We start from the raw sequence: 21758 nt of genomic DNA on the forward strand, positions 1-21758 counted from the left end.
AGGAGAGAGAACCCTCCCTGACCCACTTACTGCAGTGTTTTAACTGGGCTGTACCAGAGGCATACAGCGTGCAAAGTTTTTCCCTCTTCCAAGCTTGTACAAGTAACACATAGGAAAGAAGATTCTTTTTTGGTGTTTGACAGTTGCTGCATAATGACCTTCTACCTTCCATTAAAATGGTGCTATGCTGATTAGCTGCAGTTCTCTGTTAAGTGACAGCTGAGTGGTTGGAATGTTTTGTGGCAGGAAAAGGACCTAATTGGGAAATTAATGAACTTGCTCCAGCAAAAGATGGGAGATGATTATTCAGGAGTAAGAGATACCCAAGGCTGTGTGTGCCAGGATGCTATGTAAATGCAGAAAAGCATCAGAAAAATAATGAATGACCTGCAGTGTTCACCTACCTAAAAAAACTCAGATTGTTTTTTAAAGCAACTTTCTTGCCTTTCTATTTGCAAAGATTGTTCTTTAAAATGTGGGACAAAGCTTGAGGAAATTTCACATAACAATTTCAAACAGTAGTAAGAGGCTTCATTACCTTGTATAGGTTCTTTTTCCATCCAAATTTAGCAAAAAAGAGAATTGGTTTTTCATAGCAAAAAACTGCAGAATAGATTCTGCAAAATAAGAGCAACAATACAAGTGTTGTTTATCTGCATAATTTAGGCCAATTGAAGACATGGCATCTAATGTGATAGGAATACAGGAGGCTGCTTTCACTGAGTCAGCCCATTGGTTCAGCTGGCTTGGTATTGCCTATTCTGAGCCGGTGGGGTTCTCCTGGATTTCAGACAGGGAACATTCCCAGCCCTGCCTGGATACAGTAAGGGTTGAACTTGGGATGTTCTGCATGCATGTCAGATGCTCTACCACTAAGTTACAGTCTTTTCCCAGTGTCATAGTATTTAACTTACCCTGGTGCAGAATTTTTCTTAAAATCTAATTAATGAAGTCATCCATAAATTATGTAACAGAATTCTGAATCTGCATTGTTGGGAAGAAATGGGCACCAACCTGCAAAGGTGTAGCTAGCTGAGATTTCTGTTCGTTTGCATGTTTATATAGAAAAACATGCAAAACCTGAAATAGCAAGAGTCCTCTGCAGTAGAGGAATATTTGCTGATGTTAGGTATTATCTTTTTGTACTGCTTTATACGAGCCTTGTCACAGTGTTTATAGAGTTAATGTAGGGAAAACTGACAATTTCAGTTTCATTCAATGTCTTCATTAATAATCTTTGCAAGCATGCAGCCTTGTAACCAATTTTACAGATGTTGATAAATTGAGAAATCATAATGAAAACCTTTTAAAGAAAGATGTTCTAGACATCTTGTCAGAAAATGAACAAATTGTAAGTCATTTTAGGAACCCCCCCATATTATTGCATTATGAAGGAAATAATCCCTGATGTTCAAAAAGGGATCTACCATTTTTTCTAATTTGATTAATTTTGCAGAGGCGCATCCAAAGAATTCACACACATTAATGTGTTTCCCCCCTTAAATAACTTACATTTTGTTCATTTCTTACTAGATGCCTAAAATGTCTCTTTTCAAATGTTTTCATATTACCGTAACTTCCCAATTCTGTTTCAAGTTTGTCATTTTTCTTATCACTGTTCAGATTTGGAGTTCATAATTTCAGTGATTGCCACATTTTCTTTCATCAGTTAAAATGATATATTACCTTGGTGTTCCAATGATGTAAAGTCCACATTCAGTATCTTTATTTTTGAACTGGTTTGTTCATACATGTTAATCACCAGGCAACTAAAGCATTAAGTGGCAATTTGCATGCGTAAGTGAGCCATCGTACATCAAATGAGAAGGAACTTTCATATCTTCACCAAAAGAGTGATTCTCCATTGAATCAGTTCATACATTTAGCTGCAAGTTGTCAATTGTTGAATAATCAGTTGATGCAGAAATAAGTGATGTGTATCAATGGGTGAACCATATGATTTCTCTTGCTTTTATGTATAAAAAATATTCTTTGGCTTGCTAATGTGATCTGTTGAAGGGTAAAAAAAATCAATGGGCCTTATAAAAAGTCAAATCAAGGAGTTGATTGCAACTATAGTACAAAATGCAGCTCTGATGACATCTTTTTTTAAAAAAAATGTAGTGAACTTTTGTAAAATTTTGGGATTTACAGGTTCAGTTGCTGGTATCTAATCAAGATGTGGATAACTACAAGCAAATTAAAGCTGATCTTGACCAGCTAAGGCTTACTGTAGAAAAATCTGAACTTTGGGTTGAAAAGAACAGCAGTTATGAAAGTGGAGAGCTGGGTGAAAGTCAGGCAAAAGGAAGCGATGAGCCCATTGAGGTGGGTGTTTTTGTTTTGATCCCTGCACATTGTTTCACTTTTATTTATTTAGAATATTTATATGCCACCATTCAATAAAAGGTTCTCAAGCTGGTTTACACAGTAAAACTGGGCAACAGTTAAAATGTTCCTAAAACACATTTCACCAGAGTTTTGTTTTATGTTTGCATTCTGTAGACTTCACTGGTAAGAAGCTGCTTCAGGCTGGTAGCCCATCTGCACCACCACAGGGATAGCCTAACTTCTGTTGTCTTTGCTCTGATAACCTCTAGGTTGGATTACACCATGTGTTCTATGTGGGGCTGCTTGCCCCACATGGTGCAGAAGCTTCAGCTGCTGCAGCCAGGTTACTTGCCAGGGCAAGACAGTTTGGGCAAGACAGTTTGGGCGATCCTGGCCTGACTGCACTGGCTGCCAGTTAGTTTCTTGGCACAATTCAAAGTGCTGGTTTTGACTTATAAAGCCTTAGGCCTGCAATACTTCAAGGACCACCTTTCCCCATATGAACTGACCCAGACCCTGTGATCATCATCAGGCGAAAACATTCCTCTTCTTCCAGGCCTTTGGCTGATTAAACAATCTATGGCCTTTTAAATTCTCTCTACCTCTCCGCCTCTCTCTCTCTCTCTCAATCTCTCTCTCTCTCTCTCTCTCTGTGTTATTGTTTTATTATTTTTGTATTTTTAAACTGTAAAACGTGCTATGATAAAGGGCAATATATAAATTTAATAAATAAAATAAAATAAGGTATGATGGTTCCTGGAGGGAAGGCATTGCTGAGGGAACAGTGAGGATTAACGTCTCTCCCAAGCACTCTTGCTGACTTGCTGGGCCTTCATTGGCCTCATGAGAATAGAAGAATAGAAGCCCCTGCATCTGTATTACTGAGCACCAGATCCAGGTGGCACAAGATGTTAACATCCAGTAGTGCTGGAACTTCTCTTCACCACACCCAGGTCCTATCAATTGTTAGGGGAGGCTATTGACTCCAGCTCCCATTAGCCACACACACTCAGCATGGCCAATAGAGAGGATGCAAGCTGTAGTGCAGCAGCAGCTGGAGGGCAGGGCTTTTTACAGCCAGAACTTGCTAGAACTTAGTTTCGGCACCTCTCGGTTGGGTGCCATGTGAGGAATTTATGATCTTCAGATCATAAAAGTACACTTTCGCTTCGTGTGCCAGCTCCCTAAAATCAGCTGAGTAATCAGCATTGTGCAGCTGCTTCAAAACATATCAGAGATCAAGTTTCCCACAGAAAGCAATAAAACACTCATGAAAGCAGTAAAGATCAGTCAAGTAATTAGTTTATTTGGCAGGCATTAAAATGCATGACTGTTCCTATTTTCAAGCATCTACTACAGCTGCTACGCTTGAAGTCCAAGCTTTGCTTACTGTAAGGATATCAGGGGGTTACTCGAGAGCAATCAGGGAAATGCCTCCCTGGTCGGCTGTAAAGCCTCGTTATTGGTGCCAAAAACCCTTCACCATGCAGAGTGCCACTATTCCGTGGCTCGCTCATTCACTGGCAGAATCTGTGAGTGGGCGGTCCTTAAACCTTCCCCAGCAGAGTAGTTTATTGATACCCAATCTGCGCTTCCCCTCTCAGCACGGAAGCCTACTGCACAAGGAGGGCGTGGGAAACGGAGGACCTCTCTCCTCCCCGCTTTGCTCAGGCAAGGTGTCCTGGCACCGCCTCGCCTCCTCCGAGCCCTGAAGCTCCTCTCCACTGGAGGTGTGGTTACTCTCCTCTGCTGAGGAGGTGCTGCTTCCCACAATCTTTGGGGGCTCTCTGTAATCCACCCGGCTTTCCCCCTCTCACCCCTGAGCCGATGGCAGTTCCCTGACACTTACCAACTGCAAAACTTCCTCCCTACATCTTGCAGGCTAGGGAGATAATACAGAACTGAACCACAGCTCTCTGTCTCCTGTAGGAACTGTGCCTGTTCAGAAAATGATTCCCATAGAATGTGTCCATCTGTAGAAAACATTCCAGCACTTCGCTGCTTCTTAAATCTTCTTTCTATTTCTGGAAATGAAAGAATACACTCTCACTCAACCCAACACACCATTGCCATTCTAAGAGAATGAGGGAGGTGTTTGTGGTGGGTTCTGTCACCTCTTTTTCTAGAAAAACAACACTGCTGGCAATGTCTTTTTCTAAAGAAACAGGTACTGGTACTCACCATGAAGTTGTTTTGGTGCCACACTTTTTAACAACAAAAAAAGACAGGTCCTGGTACTGCGTGGTAGTAGTAGTAGTAGTAATTAACAATTTATAATTTATACACCCCCATCTGGCTGGGTATTAAAAAGCACAATAAAATATCAAACATTAAAAACTTCCCTAAACAGGGCTGCCTTCAGATGTTGTTTATTTCCTTGCCATCTGATAGGACAGCGTTCCACAGGGCGGGCACCACTACCAAGGTCCTCTGCCTGGTTACCTGTAACCTCACTTCTTGCAGGGAGGGAACCAGCAGAAGAGGTCCTTGGAGGAGGACCTCAGTGTCTGGGCTGAACGATGGGGGTGGAGATGCTCCTTTAGGTATACTGGGCATGAATGTTTCCACTATTTACTAAACTTTCCCTTTCTTAACATGCAAATAGTTTTTTATGACTTCGTGTTAATGGTTTATTCATATTGTTACTTTAACTTCCCTTCTGAGAATTGCTAGATGATTCTATGATTCTATGATTCTAGATGTTGTAGGGTGACTGTTGTTATATTTACAACTCTTGTTAGATAACAGCTGAAATGCAGAGTTCATTGTCCTCAGTGTCCAGGCTGAACAAAGGGGGTGGAGATGCTCCTTCAGGTATACTGGGCTGAGGCCGTTTAGGGCTTTAAAGGTCAGCACCAACACTTTGAATTGTGCTCGGAAACATACTGGGAGCCAAACTAGGTCTTTCAGGACTGGTGTTATGTGGTCTCGGTGGCCACTCCCAGTCACCAGTCTAGCTGCCGCATTCTGGATTAGTTGTCGTTTCCGGGTCACCTTCAAAGGTAGAGCACATTGCAGTAGTCCAAGTGGGAGATAACCAGAGCATGGACCACTCTGGTAAGACAGTCTGTGGGCAGGGAGGGTCTCGACTTGCATACCAGATTGACCTGCGCCTCCATGGACAGCTGCGAGTCCAAAGTGACTTACTCAGTCATAAATCTCATGGGGTGACCTTGAGCCTCTTAACCTACCTCACAGGGTCTTTTTAGGGATTAACTGAGAAGGGGGGGGGTGTCAGCCATGTACTCGTTGGAGAAAAAGGTGGGAGATAAATGCAATAAACAAGCTCTTCTGTAGGGGCAAGATGGAGATGTTGGTTGCCAACCTGGCATCCAGAGATCTCCATGTGGTCACAATTGGACCCGTGCCAGACACAAAACACACCTGGCACCTAACACCTATTGTGCCCTAAGCTACCCAGGGCACACAGGGTAGCTACCCATAAACCCAACCCTTTAAAACTAGAAGGAAGAGGTGAGTTGGGTTGTCATACGTCTAGAACTTCCCAGACACAGCCGGTATTCAGCCCCCTTAAGGAGCGTATGAGTGGCAGTTGCTAAAATGTCTGAGGAAATCTGGACGTACGGCAGGCCATGTTGGGAGTGTAGATTTAAAAAGCTCAACAACTTTTGTGGATGGATTCACACTTTTGTGTCCGGATTTTCATGGCAACCCTTGAGGTGAGTAACCTCTACAGTGCTGACCTTTGTGAAACAGAGCATGCTGAAGAGACATTTTATAGTGTGTATATTATCAATATCAATATCAATTTTCATACAGTTATCATACCTTCTTTGTGCTGGACACATTAGCATTTTAGGCTGTGATCCTGTGCCTATTTATCTTGGTACTAAGCCCTGTTGAACTCAGTGGGATTTACTTCTGAATTCTGTACTTTAATTCTCTAGCTCACCTTGGGTTAATATTTGCCCACTGTTAGTGGAAGATTGTTTTACATGGTTTCCATGCATGTTGGTACTGCACTTCAAGATTTTGGAGTTAAATTTTTCCCTCCCTCCCTATCTTTTTAATTATAGGAGTCAAATATTTTAAGTCCAGTCCAGGATGGGAGTAAGAAACCTCAGATTGACAGTAACAAGAGCAACAATTACAATATTGTTATGGAGGTATGTTGATAAAATGCTTCAAAGTATCAATTAGGTATATTCACTATGGTAGCAACTCATATTTCCCCTGGCTTTGTATTTATGTACAGTACATATTATCTTTTATCACCAGATTCTGATCCGCTTAAGCAAACTGTGCATCCAGAATAAAAAATGTCGTCATCAGCAGCAGCGCTTGCTTAAAAATATGGGCGCTCACAGTGTGGTGTTGGATCTTCTGCAGATACCCTATGAGAAGGTAATTAACGTTTATGCCAAGTTGAAGAGCCTTTTTTAACCCAAGGGCCACAATAGCTCATAGGCAATCTTCTGGGGACCACATGCCAATGGAGGGCAGGGCCAGAGGTAGTTGGGGTGGAGCAACGAATGTGACAGTCACCTTTGTACAGCAGGAGACAGGGGCGAGCCAGCAGTAAAACACACCCAGCAAGTTGAAGTTAACTCTTTATTAGCAAAAAGACAATCTTGCACAGACTTGGTGGAGTGTCAGAGACAGCAACTCATCTCTGGTAGGTCTTGCCCCCATGAAGTTGTTGCTGATACCTTCCCACAGCTGCCTAAGTCATGACTAGCATTCCCCATTGTTTTCATTGGGACCTAAGAAGAGTTATCTAAGTCTGGATACAGCTGTGGGCATTTAAACTAGAACTGAGACATTTTAAGGCAACTGTGTGACTACACTTGCAGGAGCAAAATAAAGATTTCCCTGGCTGCTTAGTCATTTGGAAATGTGTCTTTCAGGAACAGAAGAAACTTAGTTGACCTTTCCCTTATCTTTATTGCATTCTAATTAGGGCTTACTCTTTTCTTTTCTTTTTTAGTTGTTTTTATTCAAGATTTTCTTGGGTTAAAAAAGTACATACATTGTGTCAGGACTGGTCATTGTCCTCTTCAGATCACCACACAAACGCTTCTTGTCTTTTATAACTTTTTATTGTGTATTAACAAAACAATCTTATAAACTGTTCTTAACGATTCTTCCTCAGAGTCACTTATTTCAGATACCTTCTGAGCTCTGCTTCTCAGTGACCAGCCACTCTCAAAATGGCGAAGGCACCCTTCCCTTCGCTTTCCCGCTCCTTTTCCTACCCTCCTGGCTAGAGCTGGCTTGTATCTCCCCTCCTCCCAATCTGAGCTAGAACCGAACACTTGCCTTTCCTGGGAACAGCCGGTCCCTCCCTGTTGTTCCTCTTGCTCTCTTCTATTAGATTCACTGCTCTCCTTCCCCCCTTGGGGAATGCTTTCTCCCTCTGAGAAACTGGAAACTTCTAACTCTTCCCTGACACATCGTCTGTATTTCTGATCATAACGTCCTTTCTACAGATCAGTTAGGCTGTTATCTGACTCTAAAGAAACAGGAACCAAAAATCAATTCATCAAACTTACACATGAATAAAACAATAGTTTTAAAGAAAAAGCACACTCCTTAAAAAACACACACACACGCATTGTGTGATGATGTATAGTTATGTCACTGTAGGCACCATGTTATTGGGAATATTTCCTCCCCTGTGGATCACTCTAATAAATCAGTTAAATAATTTTAATCAGTTTCAGTTGGTTAAGTGTTACCACTGTAATGATAATTGATATATTCATTCTAGAATGCCTGACATGATCCCTCATATCAATGCCTCATTTATTAGTTAATTCTGTAGGAGTTCTGTTTTAAGTTTCACCAAAAGTATAAACCTGCCCCCTGCAAACCAAATAACTTGTGCAGAGACTTCTTAGCAGTGGCCCTGTTGCCCTGGTCTTGTCCCTGGTCTTGTCCCACAAGAAGCCTAGTAGACGCAAACAGACATGTCCCCCTTCCCCACACCCCAGACTTTGTTGGCATCCATCCTCCTGTCTTGGGAGACAGTGGAGGAGTGTGCTTTTGGGGGTGAAGTCAAATTGTTGGAAGGTTGCAGCACCTGCTGTGGCTATCGAGATCAATATGGGAGAGACATGCTTTGTTACAGGTGGGGCAGATGAAGGAGTCCAGTTATGCTGTTGCAGATGCACCAGGGTGTTTCTTCTCTCTGCGCCTCCTCCTAGTGGCCATTCCTCCTCTGATCACTGCTATGGATGCAAAACCTGTCTCCAGGCACTATTAACTTACTTTATTTTAAATTTCTTTGTAAAAATAATTACAGACTGCAAACTTGTATGAAATATCAAGGTGGTGTACAACAATTTAATACACAAAACAATGCAATCACAAAATGACTGGCCTGTCTTAAGAAAATTTAAACAACCGAATGGGCCTGTTTTAGCATTAAAAGGTTTTTAAGGGCCACCTGAAAGTTAGTTAGGATTCCTGCTGAATCTCTGCTGGAAAAGTATTAACTGTTTGCTTTTTAGATTTGTTTTTAAAGTTTTTAAAGCTTTTAAAAAGTTTCTGTCATATGTTGTCTAGTATTTCTAGTATTGTTTAGTATTTCTAAGATGCCTTTGTTTTAATTCAAGGATAAGTGGGATATTATAAATAAATAAATAAATAGACACATACGCAAACCAGGTAAACTGAATAAGGTAACATTGATGAACACAGGAAGAAACAGAAACTCCATACCTACAAGGAAGTTTGTTGCTGCTTGAAGTGATATTGTTTATATATTTCCAGTTAAGTGTTTAACAGGTCCATTTATTGCTTTGTTCCTTTTACATTTGATAAAATGAATTGACACAAAGACTGATGAAAAGATGAACGAAGTTATGAACTTAGCTCACCTGTTCCTTCAGAACTTCTGTCGTGGAAACCCTCAGAATCAAGTTCTACTTCATAAACACCTCAACTTATTTTTAACACCTGGTGTGAGTATTTTGAGTTGATGATAAATCCCTTGCATAACAGTCATTTGTACTACCAAGAGTTGCATTCAAATATACCTAAACATTCAGATACATCCCTTTTCCCTAACAGTGGACCAGGGCAGGAATAAGGAGTTGGAGCAGTCCAAAACATCTGCAGGGCAGTAAGTTGGTGACCTTCAGATTTGATCACTAGGGCCACCTCCTTTGTTTTCCCGCTGCAAAGAACTGGAAGTGATCAAATTGCTTAGCTTAGTTGTGTGTGTGTTTGTGTGGTATGTGTAAGATCAGATCTTTCAGAAGCAGACAACACAGGAGACTATGCTCTTATCTTTATTATTTTAATTCACTATAATTAGGCCTGTCATCTGCTTAAAGAAATCTTAAGTTGGTTATGGATATTATTTATTTATTAATTGGTTGATTAACTAATCACATTTCCAAATCAGATAAATAGGTACCGCTCCGGCGGGAAGGTAAACAGCGTTTCCGTGCGCTGCTCTGGTTCGCCAGAAGCGGCTTCGTCATGCTGGCCGCATGACCCAGAAGCTGTACGCCGGCTCCCTTGGCCAATAAAGCGAGATGAGCGCCGCAACCCCAGAGTCGGTCACGACTGGACCTAATGGTCAGGGGTCCCTCTACCTTTAAATGGGCTGCAGGTGGCACTGTAGGTTAAACCACAGAGCCTAAGACTTGCTGATCGGAAGGTCGGCGTTTCGAATCCCTGTGACGGGGTGAGCTCCCGTTTCTCGGTCCCTGCTCCTGCCAACCTAGCAGTTCGAAAGCACATCAAAGTGCAAGTAGATAAATAGGTACCGCTCCGGCGGGAAGGTAAATGGCATTTCCGTGCGCTGCTCTGGTTCGCCAGAAGCAGCTTAGTCATGCTGGTCACATGACCCAGAAGCTGTCTGCGGACAAACGCCGGCTCCCTCAGCCAATAAAGCAAGATGAGAGCCGCAATCCTAGAGTTGGTCACGACTGGACCTAATGGTCAGGGGTCCCTTTACCTTTACCTTTACCTTTACCTTCCCTTCCCTAAGCCTTGATGTCATATAAGATGTCAGACACAGGAAAATTTGACCCATGACTTGAAACACCAAGCTGTGGCTAAATGAAGGAGAATTGTGAGACACTCAAATTTAGAATGTATTTTTATTTACCATGTGACTTTACACCTCCCGCCCCCCCTTAAAACTATTTTTTCTAAGACTGGACACTTGGGGTTGCTTGCATGGGAGAAGAGTAACATAGCCAGTAGTCACATCACATGTTAAATAAAATGTGCAAGTATAGACACCCATGGTCCCACCAGTGATCTTTCCTCAGCAGAACGCCCTGTAGCACAACATGATTTCCTTTCTTGGTAGCTCTGCATTAAAGGACCTTGGAATGGGAGTCCAGTTATGACACTTGTCCCTTCCCTTCTAGTCCAGTGGCCAGGACTTGAATTTTCCTTGGTTCCAGGGTGTTTCCACACCTAAACACCCTCTTTTAATACCCTTATTCTGCTCTGACTACACCCACAACATACCCATGTGACAAGCTTTATATTGGCTAACTTGGTTGGGTCACTTGAGGCTCCTGCAGGCCATCTGGTTGCCCTACTGAGTCCGAGGATCTGCTCATAGGTCAGTCTTGGGTTGTATCTCTGCAGCAGAGCACCTGCTTTGCATTCAAAACATTTGAGGTCAATCCCTGACATCTTCAAACAGGACGGGAAATAAACCCTGGAGCGCTGCTGCCACTTATTGTAAAAAATGCTAAGCTAAATGGACCAAGGCGACACCAGGCATGCAGCTACAGCTATATTGAGAAACAACACAAGAAATGAAATCTCAGATCTATTTTATTTACCTTACCTGGAGGCATTGGGAAGTCTTCCCTGCAGCTTTCTCTGACAGTTCCTACCAGTGCAGTTTTATTATGCGGTAGTAACTTGAGATTCCCATGTGTTCTAACTACTTCAGTCAGAATTTTGTGAAAGCACCATCTTTGCTGTTTTTCTGAGTGGCTTTTTGATTGTTTTTAAATTAGCTTCTTGAGGCTGAAACCATGCGACACATCTTCACAAACAATTACCATCTGTGCAATGAAATTAGTGAGCGGGTGGTGCAGCATTTTGTTCACTGCATCGAGACGCATGGCCGCCACGTGGAATATCTGCGCTTTCTGCAAACCATTGTCAAGGCAGACGGCAAATATGTTAAGAAGTGCCAAGATACGGTAATGACAGAGGTATGTTAACTCAGCTACACTCGGTATGTTTGACACATGCAGTTTCTTCTACACTTTCATTATCATCATTTCATCAAGTTACAAGGCGCTTAGCAGTTTCTATATACAGTATGAGTGAAAAAAGATAGGGCCCTATCCTCAAGAAGCGTATAGCATGTGTGTGTGCTGAGCATGTGTAGGTGGCTTTGAGGAAGAGATTTTCAATCTACTGAATCCCTTTTTTATTGACACCTTTTCATGTACAGAGAACTGTACTTTTGAATTGCTGCTATCCTTGAGTGTTGCTACATCTCAGGGTGACACGAAAGATCCAGCTCTGAATTTCAACAATGTGGGTAAACACAAAGGAGAGGAGAGAAAATTGGGGGAAAGATATGCAAATAGTGGTACAACAGCTGAATTTCCACACCCACTGTTGCCACTGATTCCCCGTTGATTGGGGAAGGGCCTTACATAGCTCAGTGGTAGAGTATTTACATTGCTTTCAGAAGGTTCCAGGTTCAATCTCCAGGATTTCTTGGTAGGGCTGGGAATGTCACCTGTCTGAAACCCCAGAAAGCCACTGGCAGTCATTGTCAACAATACTGAGCTAGATGGACCAATGATCTGACTCTGTATAATTCAGCTTTCCATATTCCTATACTCCAGTGTGGTTTGCCTATATCATAGATTTGGCAGTGTGAATGTTGCCACATATAACTAGGATTTTAGCACACAGAGATTCTAATTTGGTGAGGCCTTCTGTAGCGCTCAAAGCAAATAACTATGGTAGCAGGTAGCAATCTGTGCAACACAAATATTTGAATTCCGTGTTCAGACCTTTGTTTATTATAGGGCAATATGTGTTGATGATCACAAATGGATTGGATATGTGTGGGAATAAAATGGAGTCCATGGGAATAGATTGTGCTAGGATTCTTTAATAAAAGTCAGGTGTAATAAAATAAAATGGTCCGGCTAAAGTAGTGATCCCTCTAGATTGCTTTTGGAGTGAGCTAAGAACATGCTTATTGAAATCAATGAGATTTAAAAGAGCTTAAGTTCTTTGGCTGAATCATACCTCTTATAATCTTACTAATTTCAGTGGGAGAGGTAAGCATCTGGAGAATTCAATCCTATTGAAGTCAATGGGACTTAAAAAATGTTTTCTTCTGACTGGATGATATCCATGTTCAGCGGATGAGCTTGTGACCTCTTTTGCACATAAAAACATGCCAAGGTTTGTTTACTAATGGTTAACTATTACTTGTCCCACAGATGATCAAACAAATTATGGATTTTTTCCTCAGTGTGTGATTTGTTTTACTGTTGTTCTTGTCTCCTGCCTTTTAGCATGGTGAGCATCTGTGGTGGGGTGGACAAGCCAACCATGGTTAGAGATGGATGCTGTCAGGGAAAGGGAGACGGTTAGAGAGACGAGGGGGGAGAGAGGCAATTACAGAGAGCCGAAAGAGCTCATTAGCAGTTTATCATCCGACTCAGAGGAGGAAATAGGGAGGGGGCAACCAGTCCCCGGAACGAGCTACTCACAGAACAAAGGAAGCAGGAGGCGTGCCCTGCACCGATGGGCATGCTGGGGAAAAAGACGTCACAAATCTTCAGTCGAGACATCTGACTGAGATGAGCATGAACACGTTTGTTTGAACTCTTGTAACTGCTTTGAACTTTTGGTAATAAATCTACAAGACAGAAATGGCTGTGTGCCTGGAGCATTATCTCTGCTAGTTTTGGCAGCATCCACTCCTTACAGATGTTGTGTTTGCCTGTGACATCAAGTCATAGTTAACCAAACCAAGGCAACAAACCATGGCTTCAGATCATAGTTTCTTGGCAGGAAACAAACCAAATTGGGCAGAGTTTAGCTAACAAACCATGGCTTAATAAAACATGGCCTAACATGTGAAAACCAGGCCACTGTTTTTACCGTTCTAAAAGGTAGAAAATAAATTTGAATTCATGTAAAAATAGCTAGCTAATAAGAATAATGGACAAAAAAGCAATTCACACGTATTTATTTGCCATTTTTGGATTGTCTGTAGATGGAGTAGTTAATGACAGAAGTTTTTAAGTGGATTTTGAACCTCATCAGTCATGACTGGAGTGAGGGAATAAGTCATCCCTTCCCATCTCCAGATGCACCTATGTGTGTTGTTATTATGAGGCATAAAAGGTAACTACAGAAATACTGTTAGATGGGTCCCTCCCTATTTAATTTTGAACATATCAGAGTGTAAATCTTCAAACCTTCAGCTCTGAAAGTGGCTTATTCTAACTATGAAGCAAGATGTTATGTGTGTTTTTTTATACAATGGGTTTTGGCCCAAAGGTCCCTAAAGCTATGAACAGCATGTTAATTTGAAATAACTATACAAGAAAAGTATAAAGAATGCAATCAAAAGAATATAAAATAGCAAAATCATAAAATACTCATTAATCATACTGTATATGTGTTGGGAACACCAATTAACACTGCAGCAAAAGCCCTGAAAAATCAACAATCAAGCCACTCCATATCTCATTGTGGGTGTATACACTCCCCTCCTGTTTCTCACCTGAGGGGGACACATTTCACCAACAGGCTGTCCCCCCGGAGCAGAAACTGTCTCCCACTGCAGGGACAAAATACTCAGCATACAGAATCCTCATTAGCACAGCCTGGAGAAGAGGAAAAAGATAATAAAACCAGATAAATGCAACAAAAACAGTAAAATAAAATAAAAACTTAAAATACAAGAATAGAAGAGCAAACTATTTGATTATGATCCAATTAGCATCTGGATTAGCACAGAGATGGGCTCAAACTGCAAGAGGAGCATTGCACTGAAGATTGTTCCATATCCTACCTGACAATGGCTTTGCAGGGTTTCAGACAGGAGTCTTTCCAAACTGTATCTGGAGATTCCAGGGATGGAGTCTGGGACTCTTTGCATGCAAGACAGGTGCTCTACCACTGTGTTATATTCCTTTCTTCTAAACTATATTTTTCTAAAGAAAATATAGTTGCAGGGATAAAATAGTTTTAACCAGCCTTCAGAAATACAACCATGAAGTAAAGAAATCTGGTGAGTTCTATTGGGGAGTGAATTTCTACACTGCAGACCCTACAGCTAAAAAAGCCCTGCTCTTTGTGGCCATAAATCTGGTATTTGATGGAACAGGCAGTCAGAAGTGTATTTCGTATGTACACTGCGGAATTCAGTCCTCTGAAAAGGTACTAGCTGGCTTCAGAACTTCTCAATCCAAGGACGAAAGAAGAAAGTGGACCAAGCAACACCTGTGGCAATAGGGTTTACTGACAAGTGACTTGGAGGAATTAGAGCCAAAGCTTAAGCTTTCCATCCTCAGCTTGATTCTCTTAAGCAAGCATGCTGCCTTGTCACTTGCACACACCAAGTGATGTGCTGTTGGGTTGTGTGCACGCTGCATGATGTATGCAAGTGACACAAGTACGCTGCACGGTGTGTACGAGTGAGGTGAGTACATAGTGCAGCATGCGTGCACAGCCACCGTGAAATTTTGAGGGGCCCTTGGTCCCCTGCCCCCCTTGCTCTTAAGTGGTCCCCAGGAAATCTTGTTGCTTATAAATGTTATATATTACACAGTTATATTGTGCTTTATGTGATGAGTAGAAGATGTGTGCGTGTGTGTATCGAGGTGGGGTGGGGGACTGAACTATTTAAACAGATTCAAAGTATTTCTTGTTATAATTTCAGCTAGTTAATGGGGGTGAAGACGTGCTGGTGTTTTACAATGATAGAGCATCATTTCCGATCCTCCTCCAAATGATGTGCTCTGAGCGGGATCGAGTGGACGAAAGCGGCCCTTTGGTTTACCACATCACCCTGGTGGAACTGCTAGCAGCATGTACAGAAGGGAAGAACGTTTATACTGAAATAAAATGTAACTCCCTTCTTCCACTAGATGACATAGTGAGAGTGGTGACTCATGATGACTGCATACCTGAGGTAAGCCAGACTTTACGGCATACGAAGCATTGTTGTTGTTATTATAATATTATTATTAATTTATATAATTTAATATTATTAAAGATTTCTTAGTTTACAAAAATACGTGCATTGTCCCTTTTTTCAAGTTGTGTTTTCTACAGATCAGTTTCATTTGTTGTGAGATGTTAGTGTTGCATACAGTGTTAGGTTAAGAAGAAAAGAGGGGGATTTAGACCACATTCTAGTCCATTGGGTGGGGTTTATTTCATAGCCTATGGCGTCCTCCCATTGTTTTTTGATTACGTCAAGAGGGTTTGTGGGATTTGGGAGCAGTGTTTTGTATATTGTAGATGCCACCCCATTGCTGTGTCCCTCTGTGGTGAGGAGGAGGTTTCCGAAGGTTGTCAAGGGCCTGGTTGCTGCTGGTTTTACTAGTGGATTGTTTAAGAAGGCATGTAATTGGCAGTGTGTTAGCCTGGGCATTTGGGTGTCCCCTTGTTTGTCTTGTATTTCTTGTGTCAATATGGGTTTGTTATTTTTGTAGAAGTCTGCTAGGTGGGATAAGCCTTTGGCTTGTCAGGTTTTTACCTGGAAGTTTTGTGCTGTGTGGTGGAATAGTAGGTGGTGAGCCCAGGGGGTTTAGTGGGGATGGGGTTGGGGACAGTTTGCCTGCTTCTTTCTTCCATTCTTTAAGCATGGTCTGTGTTAACCTGTTTAGTGATGTGGGGATTTTCCTTTGTTTGGGAGGAATGGGTATCCTGTGGTGGGGGTATTTTCAATTGTGTCTCTCTCCAGGTGTACCCATTGTTTTGTCTCGTCTTCTAGAATGTAGCGTACTTGCTTGGCGATGTAATATGATTCTATGTTGGGGATTCCCCATCCTCCTCCTGAGGAGGGGAGGTACAGGTATTTGGGGCTTATTCTTGTTTTTTTGTGTGAGAAGATAAATGAGTGTATTTTTTTCTGCTATTTGCGAAGTTGGGCTGGGGGAATCCAGATTGGGAGGGTTTGGAATAGGTAGGTTAGTTTTGGGAGGGTGATCATTTTGATCATGGCTATTTTGTCTGTGAGAGTGAAGTTGGTGTTGTTCTATCCCCTCAAGTTTTTGTTAATTTGTCGCCATAAGGGGTTGTAGTTGTGGTTGTATAGTTTGTAGAGTTTTATGATTATTTGTACCCCAAGGTATCTGAACTTGGTGTGGCAAAGTTTTAGCTTGGTGGTGTTGGTGAATTCTTTTTGGGTATGGGGAGGTGGGGTGTTGAAGCACATAGCCTCAGATTTTGCCAAATTTACCTGTAGGCCCGACACCATTGAAATGTGTTGAGTTCTCTGGTTAGGGAGGTTGCTATGTTTATGGGGTCTGGTGTTGTAACCATTAGGTTATCTGCAAATTTATAGGTTCTGCCTTTTATTTCCACTCCCTTGATGTCTGTGGCTGCTCGGATTCGGATTGCTAAGGGTTCCAGAGCCAAGACAAATAAGAAGGGAGACAGTGGGCATCCTTGTTTCGTGCCTCTTTGGATTGCTATAGTATTAGAGTCCATATTGTTAGTTCTGCATTTTGCTGAGGCTTGGGAGTATATTTGAGGATTTGTAGGAAGTTGGGGCCAAATTTCATGTTAGTTAGTACTGCTAATATGTATTTCCACCCTAAGCAATCAGAAGCTTTGAGGATGTCTAGGGACATAGTTGTCAGTGGGAATTTAGTTGCCTTGCTGTGTTCGATCAGGTTCAGTAGTTTCGTGATGGGGTCTGTTATATTGCGGCCAGGAACAAAGCCAGTCTGGTCTGGGGCTATTAACTTGTGTAGGAAGTTTTAGGCGGTTGGCCAAGATTTATGTGAATATCTTGTAGTCTTGGTTTATTAATGAGATTGGGTGGTATGATTCTACTTTGAGGCTGTCTCTCAGTTGTTTTGGGATGGAGACTATTTTGGAGTGGGTCCAGGTTTAGGGGATGGGCCCCCTTTTATGATGTCATTGAATAGGCGGGTCATGTAGGGCATCAGGGGTTCTTTGAATTTCCTATAAAAATTTGCTGTGAAGCCTGGGGCTTTGTGTGGTTTCAGGTTTTTGAGGACCGTATCTATTTCCTCTGGGGTGATAGGATGGTCCATGAATTCCTGTTCCTCACCAGTTACAGATAGGTAGCCGTGTTGGTCTGCCATAGTCAAAACAAAAATTTTTTTTTCCTTCCAGTAGCACCTTAAAGACCAACTAAGTTAGTTCTTGGTATGAGCTTTCGTGTGCATGCACACTTCTTCAGATACACTGAAACAGAAGTTGCCAGATCCTTCTATATAGTGAGAAGGTGGGGAGGGGGATTACTCAGAGCAATAAAGTTAATGCTGCCTTTCTGAGTTTACCTATTTATCTACTTGCACTTTGATGTGCTTTCGAACTGCTAGGTTGGCAGGAGCTGGGACTGAGCAACGGGAACTCACCCCATCGCGGGGATTCGAACCGCTGACCTTCTGATTGGCAAGTCCTAGGCTGTGTGGTTTAACCCACAGCGCCACCTGCGTCCCTTAGCTTTTTAGTTACTTTGCTATTAAAGGGAAAACTGCTACTCATAAAGACAAACTGTAAATGAACTTTCAGCTTGGACTGAAGCTGAACACTGAGGAAAATGTGTACATAACAGCAGCATTAACTTTAACCTGGGTTAAAAATCATCTTACTGGTGCTCTCTTGAAATAAGTACATTTCATTCAGTCCTTGTTTTCGGAAGACGAACATGCTCTGTTCTGAGTATAACTTCCATTTTCCTAGTGAGGGAAGGCGGGCTGGGCGGCAAGCAAGCAGGCAAGGGATGTCGCCCCCCCCCAGCCTGCTCCTGCTTGCAGGCAAGTAGGGGTGGGATTGGGCTGCTCTGCTGGGGAGGTGCAGACTCCATCACACTTTCCATTGAGGAGTTTGTGGCTGCACTCCCCTCAAGGGAGAAGTTTAAAGGAGTCCCCACCTCTGCATCAGATCCCCTGCAACCCCATGAAGGCAGCCAGGCTGAATAGTTGCTGGGGTTGGGGAAGGTGGCGGCAGCCCAGAAGCTGCACCTGAGAGCCCCTGCACCACCTGAAGGCAGCCAGGCGCTCAGCCCGCTCCCACTCCTACTTGCATGCATGGGGATCTCTCAGCGCGAAGCCTCCACTCCACTTCTGCAGTGGTGATTCAAGTTATACAGGGTGAATCTTTTAAAAGAGGCCCTGTGGAACATGTGTACTCTGTATCCACAGGGCCTCTTTTAAAGGACTCACCCTGAAGTAGATGACCACAAAAGGGCAGGGGGTTACTATTGAAAGTGGATGGGGAGATACATTTATGTAGGTATATGATTCTTCTTCTTCTTCTTCCTCCTCCTCCTCCTCCTCCTCCTCCTCCTCCTCCTCTTCCTATTATTATTAGTTTGGGGGGGAAGGAGAGAAAAGGAAAGACAGATAAAGGAGGTGGATGGTGGGGTAGGAAATTTAAGAGTAAAGGAAAAAGGAAAGGAAAAAGGAAAAACAAACAGAAAGAAAAAACAAAAAACTGAAGATGTTGAGGTGGTGCTGTATGGAAGTAGTATTTATATATATCAAATAATAAAAGTGTCAAGTTGTGGGTGAACATATCAGACGACACAGCGATTCTTCAAACAGCTTTTCTTTATTCTGAGGCCAGAACTGAACTGAACTGAAGGGCTCAGTCAGCCTGCTTATATAGAGCTCCCGTACCTTGTTACTGTAACAACTTTCTAAAACTATCCAATCACTGAATGTCACTTTCGATCCTTCATTTGCATAACTATCTACAGTATCCCCCTGCTGGCCCAGGGTGAGAACTTCAGTACATAACAAAAAGTAAAAATAAAAAGTATATAGAAAACCCCTTTAAGGGGGAAAATAAAATAGAATTATATATGTATATATGTATTCTCTTTAAAGAGAAAAAGGAAAGGGGAAGGGGGGAAAAGGGAAAAAGAGGGGAAGATAACAATAGCAATCACAATAATGTAGAAAAAAGTTTTGTTTTGTTTTTGTTGTTTTAAAAAAGGAGGTTGATAATAAAGGGCGGGCAGGAGGAGGAAGGACACCCCACAAAAAAGGACTCTTTTAAAATTTTTATTCTATTTTCTTTTCCCACTATTTAATTTAAAAAATGGGGGCGGGGGGGGGGAGTCAGGGCTGAAGTGGCGGTCCCAGGAAGTGGCCTCTGTTGGTTCAGGGCTCCTTTATGGGCACCACCATTTTAATTCTGAAGAGTTAGAAAAATGGAGGTAAAAAAATTGAGGCGAAAAATGTATTAAAAATACATTAAGGAAATTAAGGAAAATGATTTTTTAAAAAAATGATTTGGATCCTGTTTCCATTTCCAGCTGCCAGTGGCACCCCTCTGTCAGCAGGAGAGGGCCAACGCAGTGCCTGTCTTCTCCCGGGGAGATTCCCTTAGTGTGGCTCCCCTATGGGTCCCTGCCCACTTCCCTCGCTCCAGTCACTAGAGAGGTTGGATCTGGTTTGGACTGGGCTGCACACTTCTATGCGGCCTCCCTGACTCTCGCAGTCCCATCCTACCTCTCTTTCTTGATTACTACTGTCAAATGGCAGTGGTGGTTGCTCATGAGTAACCAGGCAGGACTCCGACCTGTCTTTAACAGGTTTTATTTTGGTGCAAAACTATTTAGAGTGCAGAACCATCAGTTCATGTCTGCCTCAATCACTAGCAGAATCTGGGAATGGTCGTTTCCAGGTCCTCCCCCAACATAAGAGCTTAGTCACCCCCAGCCTTTTCCTTCCTCCTTTGCGTTTTATGCCTCTGCGCAAGGTGGGTGACGGAAGAGGCGTGCTTCCCTCCTGACCGACTTGGCAAGGATCGGTGCTGAGGCTTCCAGCAGCATCCCTCTAGCCCTTTCCCCTCCATTACCCGGGAGGTGGGGCTTTCCCCAGCCTCCAACTGACGAGGTGCAGTGCTGGGACTCCCAACAGCAACCTCTGTTCCCTTCCCTCTTCCCCACTGGAGGTGTGGCTTTCCCCACCGCAGGAAGAGGAACTGCTTCGCAAGATTTTCAGAGGTTCCCTGTATCCCAACGGCCCCTTTGCCTCCCTTCCCTGTTCCGATGGCAAGCCCTTGACCTCTACAATGGCGGTTGCCGTGACGGTGGAAGCTGGCAAGTGTAATGTGAAGCATTATTATAAGAATATTTTCAGTGCCTGTTTTAAAAAACAAAAAAATAAAGACAGCATGCCAGGCTGAAAACGGGGTTCTATTGTGCATTAAACTGTTATTAACAAAGAAGTAAATCAAGACATTTCTTATTGAATGAAACAATGAAGTGTTGATTCCCTTGCTCTACACCACACACTAATGTGGCAGCAGGTTGTAATTTCAGAACAGGAACAGGAAATAATACAAGCAATTGTGTTTTGCCACTTAAACTAAGGCCAGGCTGCCATTTTGTGCTATTAAGTGTCTTTGTACAAAATAGATATAGGCCTTGGACATGTCAATACTCCAATTCCTAAACATTTCTTAAGTATATTAAGAGACAGGAACAAGGCAGGGAATAGCAGTTGTGCTGATATACAATTAAAAAATAAAACTATTGCTAAAGAAGCATAAGGAGATTGTGGTGAGGTTGAATTCTTTGCATCTGACTTCACTGTAGAAGACTGAAATTACATATTGAAACATACATGTTGACCTCCTTTCACTTCCATAGATGGTTGCCTTAATAATTTCTACTATGTGCATGCAGTTCCATAATATTGAAGTTCTCTGGGTGACTTAAAATAAATACTACAAATCAGGGTAAATATAAAATGCAACCTAAAATTATCAAATGAGAAATTTTAAAGGACCGATGTTTGTATTGTTTTTTCAGATATGTTGTAAGCCGCCCAGAGTGGCTAGGGAAACCCAGTCAGATAGGTGGGGTATAAATAGATAAAACAATAACAATAATACCAATAATAATAATATCAAAACTAAGTAAATACCACAAATACAAGAGTTCACAACAGTCCCAAGATTAAAATCAAAGATTTTAAAAATGAGAGTGAGTCTTCCTGGAAGATAGCTTTATAACCTCAGTGCTACCACAAGAAAGGATGAGGGTGTGTTCCTGTGGTATCCAAATAGGATCTTAAGGTTTGGTTTGGTAAATACAGCAAAAGATGGTCTTTCTGATAACCTGGTCCCAAAGCATTTAGGGCCCTGAAGGTTAAAGCCAGCACTTCAAATTGTGCTGGGAAATGCACTGGGAAATTATGCTGGGAAGTGCAGCTGTCAAATCTTAATATGGTCAGACTTCTGAGTCTTCTTGACTGTGAGCTGGTTCACACATAAAGCTG

General features: G+C 42.3%; 1 protein-coding gene across 8 annotated transcripts in view; it reads left to right on the top strand.

Moving 5' to 3' along the window:
- ITPR2 (inositol 1,4,5-trisphosphate receptor type 2) overlaps window positions 1–21758 on the top strand; it is a 311529-nt gene that overhangs the window by 119074 nt on the left and 170697 nt on the right. For all 8 annotated transcript variants that reach the window (XM_053405136.1, XM_053405139.1, XM_053405138.1 and 5 more), the window contains 6 exons: window positions 2155–2328; window positions 6369–6458; window positions 6571–6696; window positions 9135–9257; window positions 11289–11489; window positions 15203–15454. In XM_053405136.1, coding sequence (XP_053261111.1) covers window positions 2155–2328; window positions 6369–6458; window positions 6571–6696; window positions 9135–9257; window positions 11289–11489; window positions 15203–15454 — 966 coding nt within the window. The remainder of the gene's footprint in view (window positions 1–2154; window positions 2329–6368; window positions 6459–6570; window positions 6697–9134; window positions 9258–11288; window positions 11490–15202; window positions 15455–21758) is intronic.

This window comes from Podarcis raffonei, chromosome 10, assembly GCF_027172205.1.
Source record: "Podarcis raffonei isolate rPodRaf1 chromosome 10, rPodRaf1.pri, whole genome shotgun sequence".
NCBI lineage: Eukaryota > Metazoa > Chordata > Lepidosauria > Squamata > Lacertidae > Podarcis > Podarcis raffonei.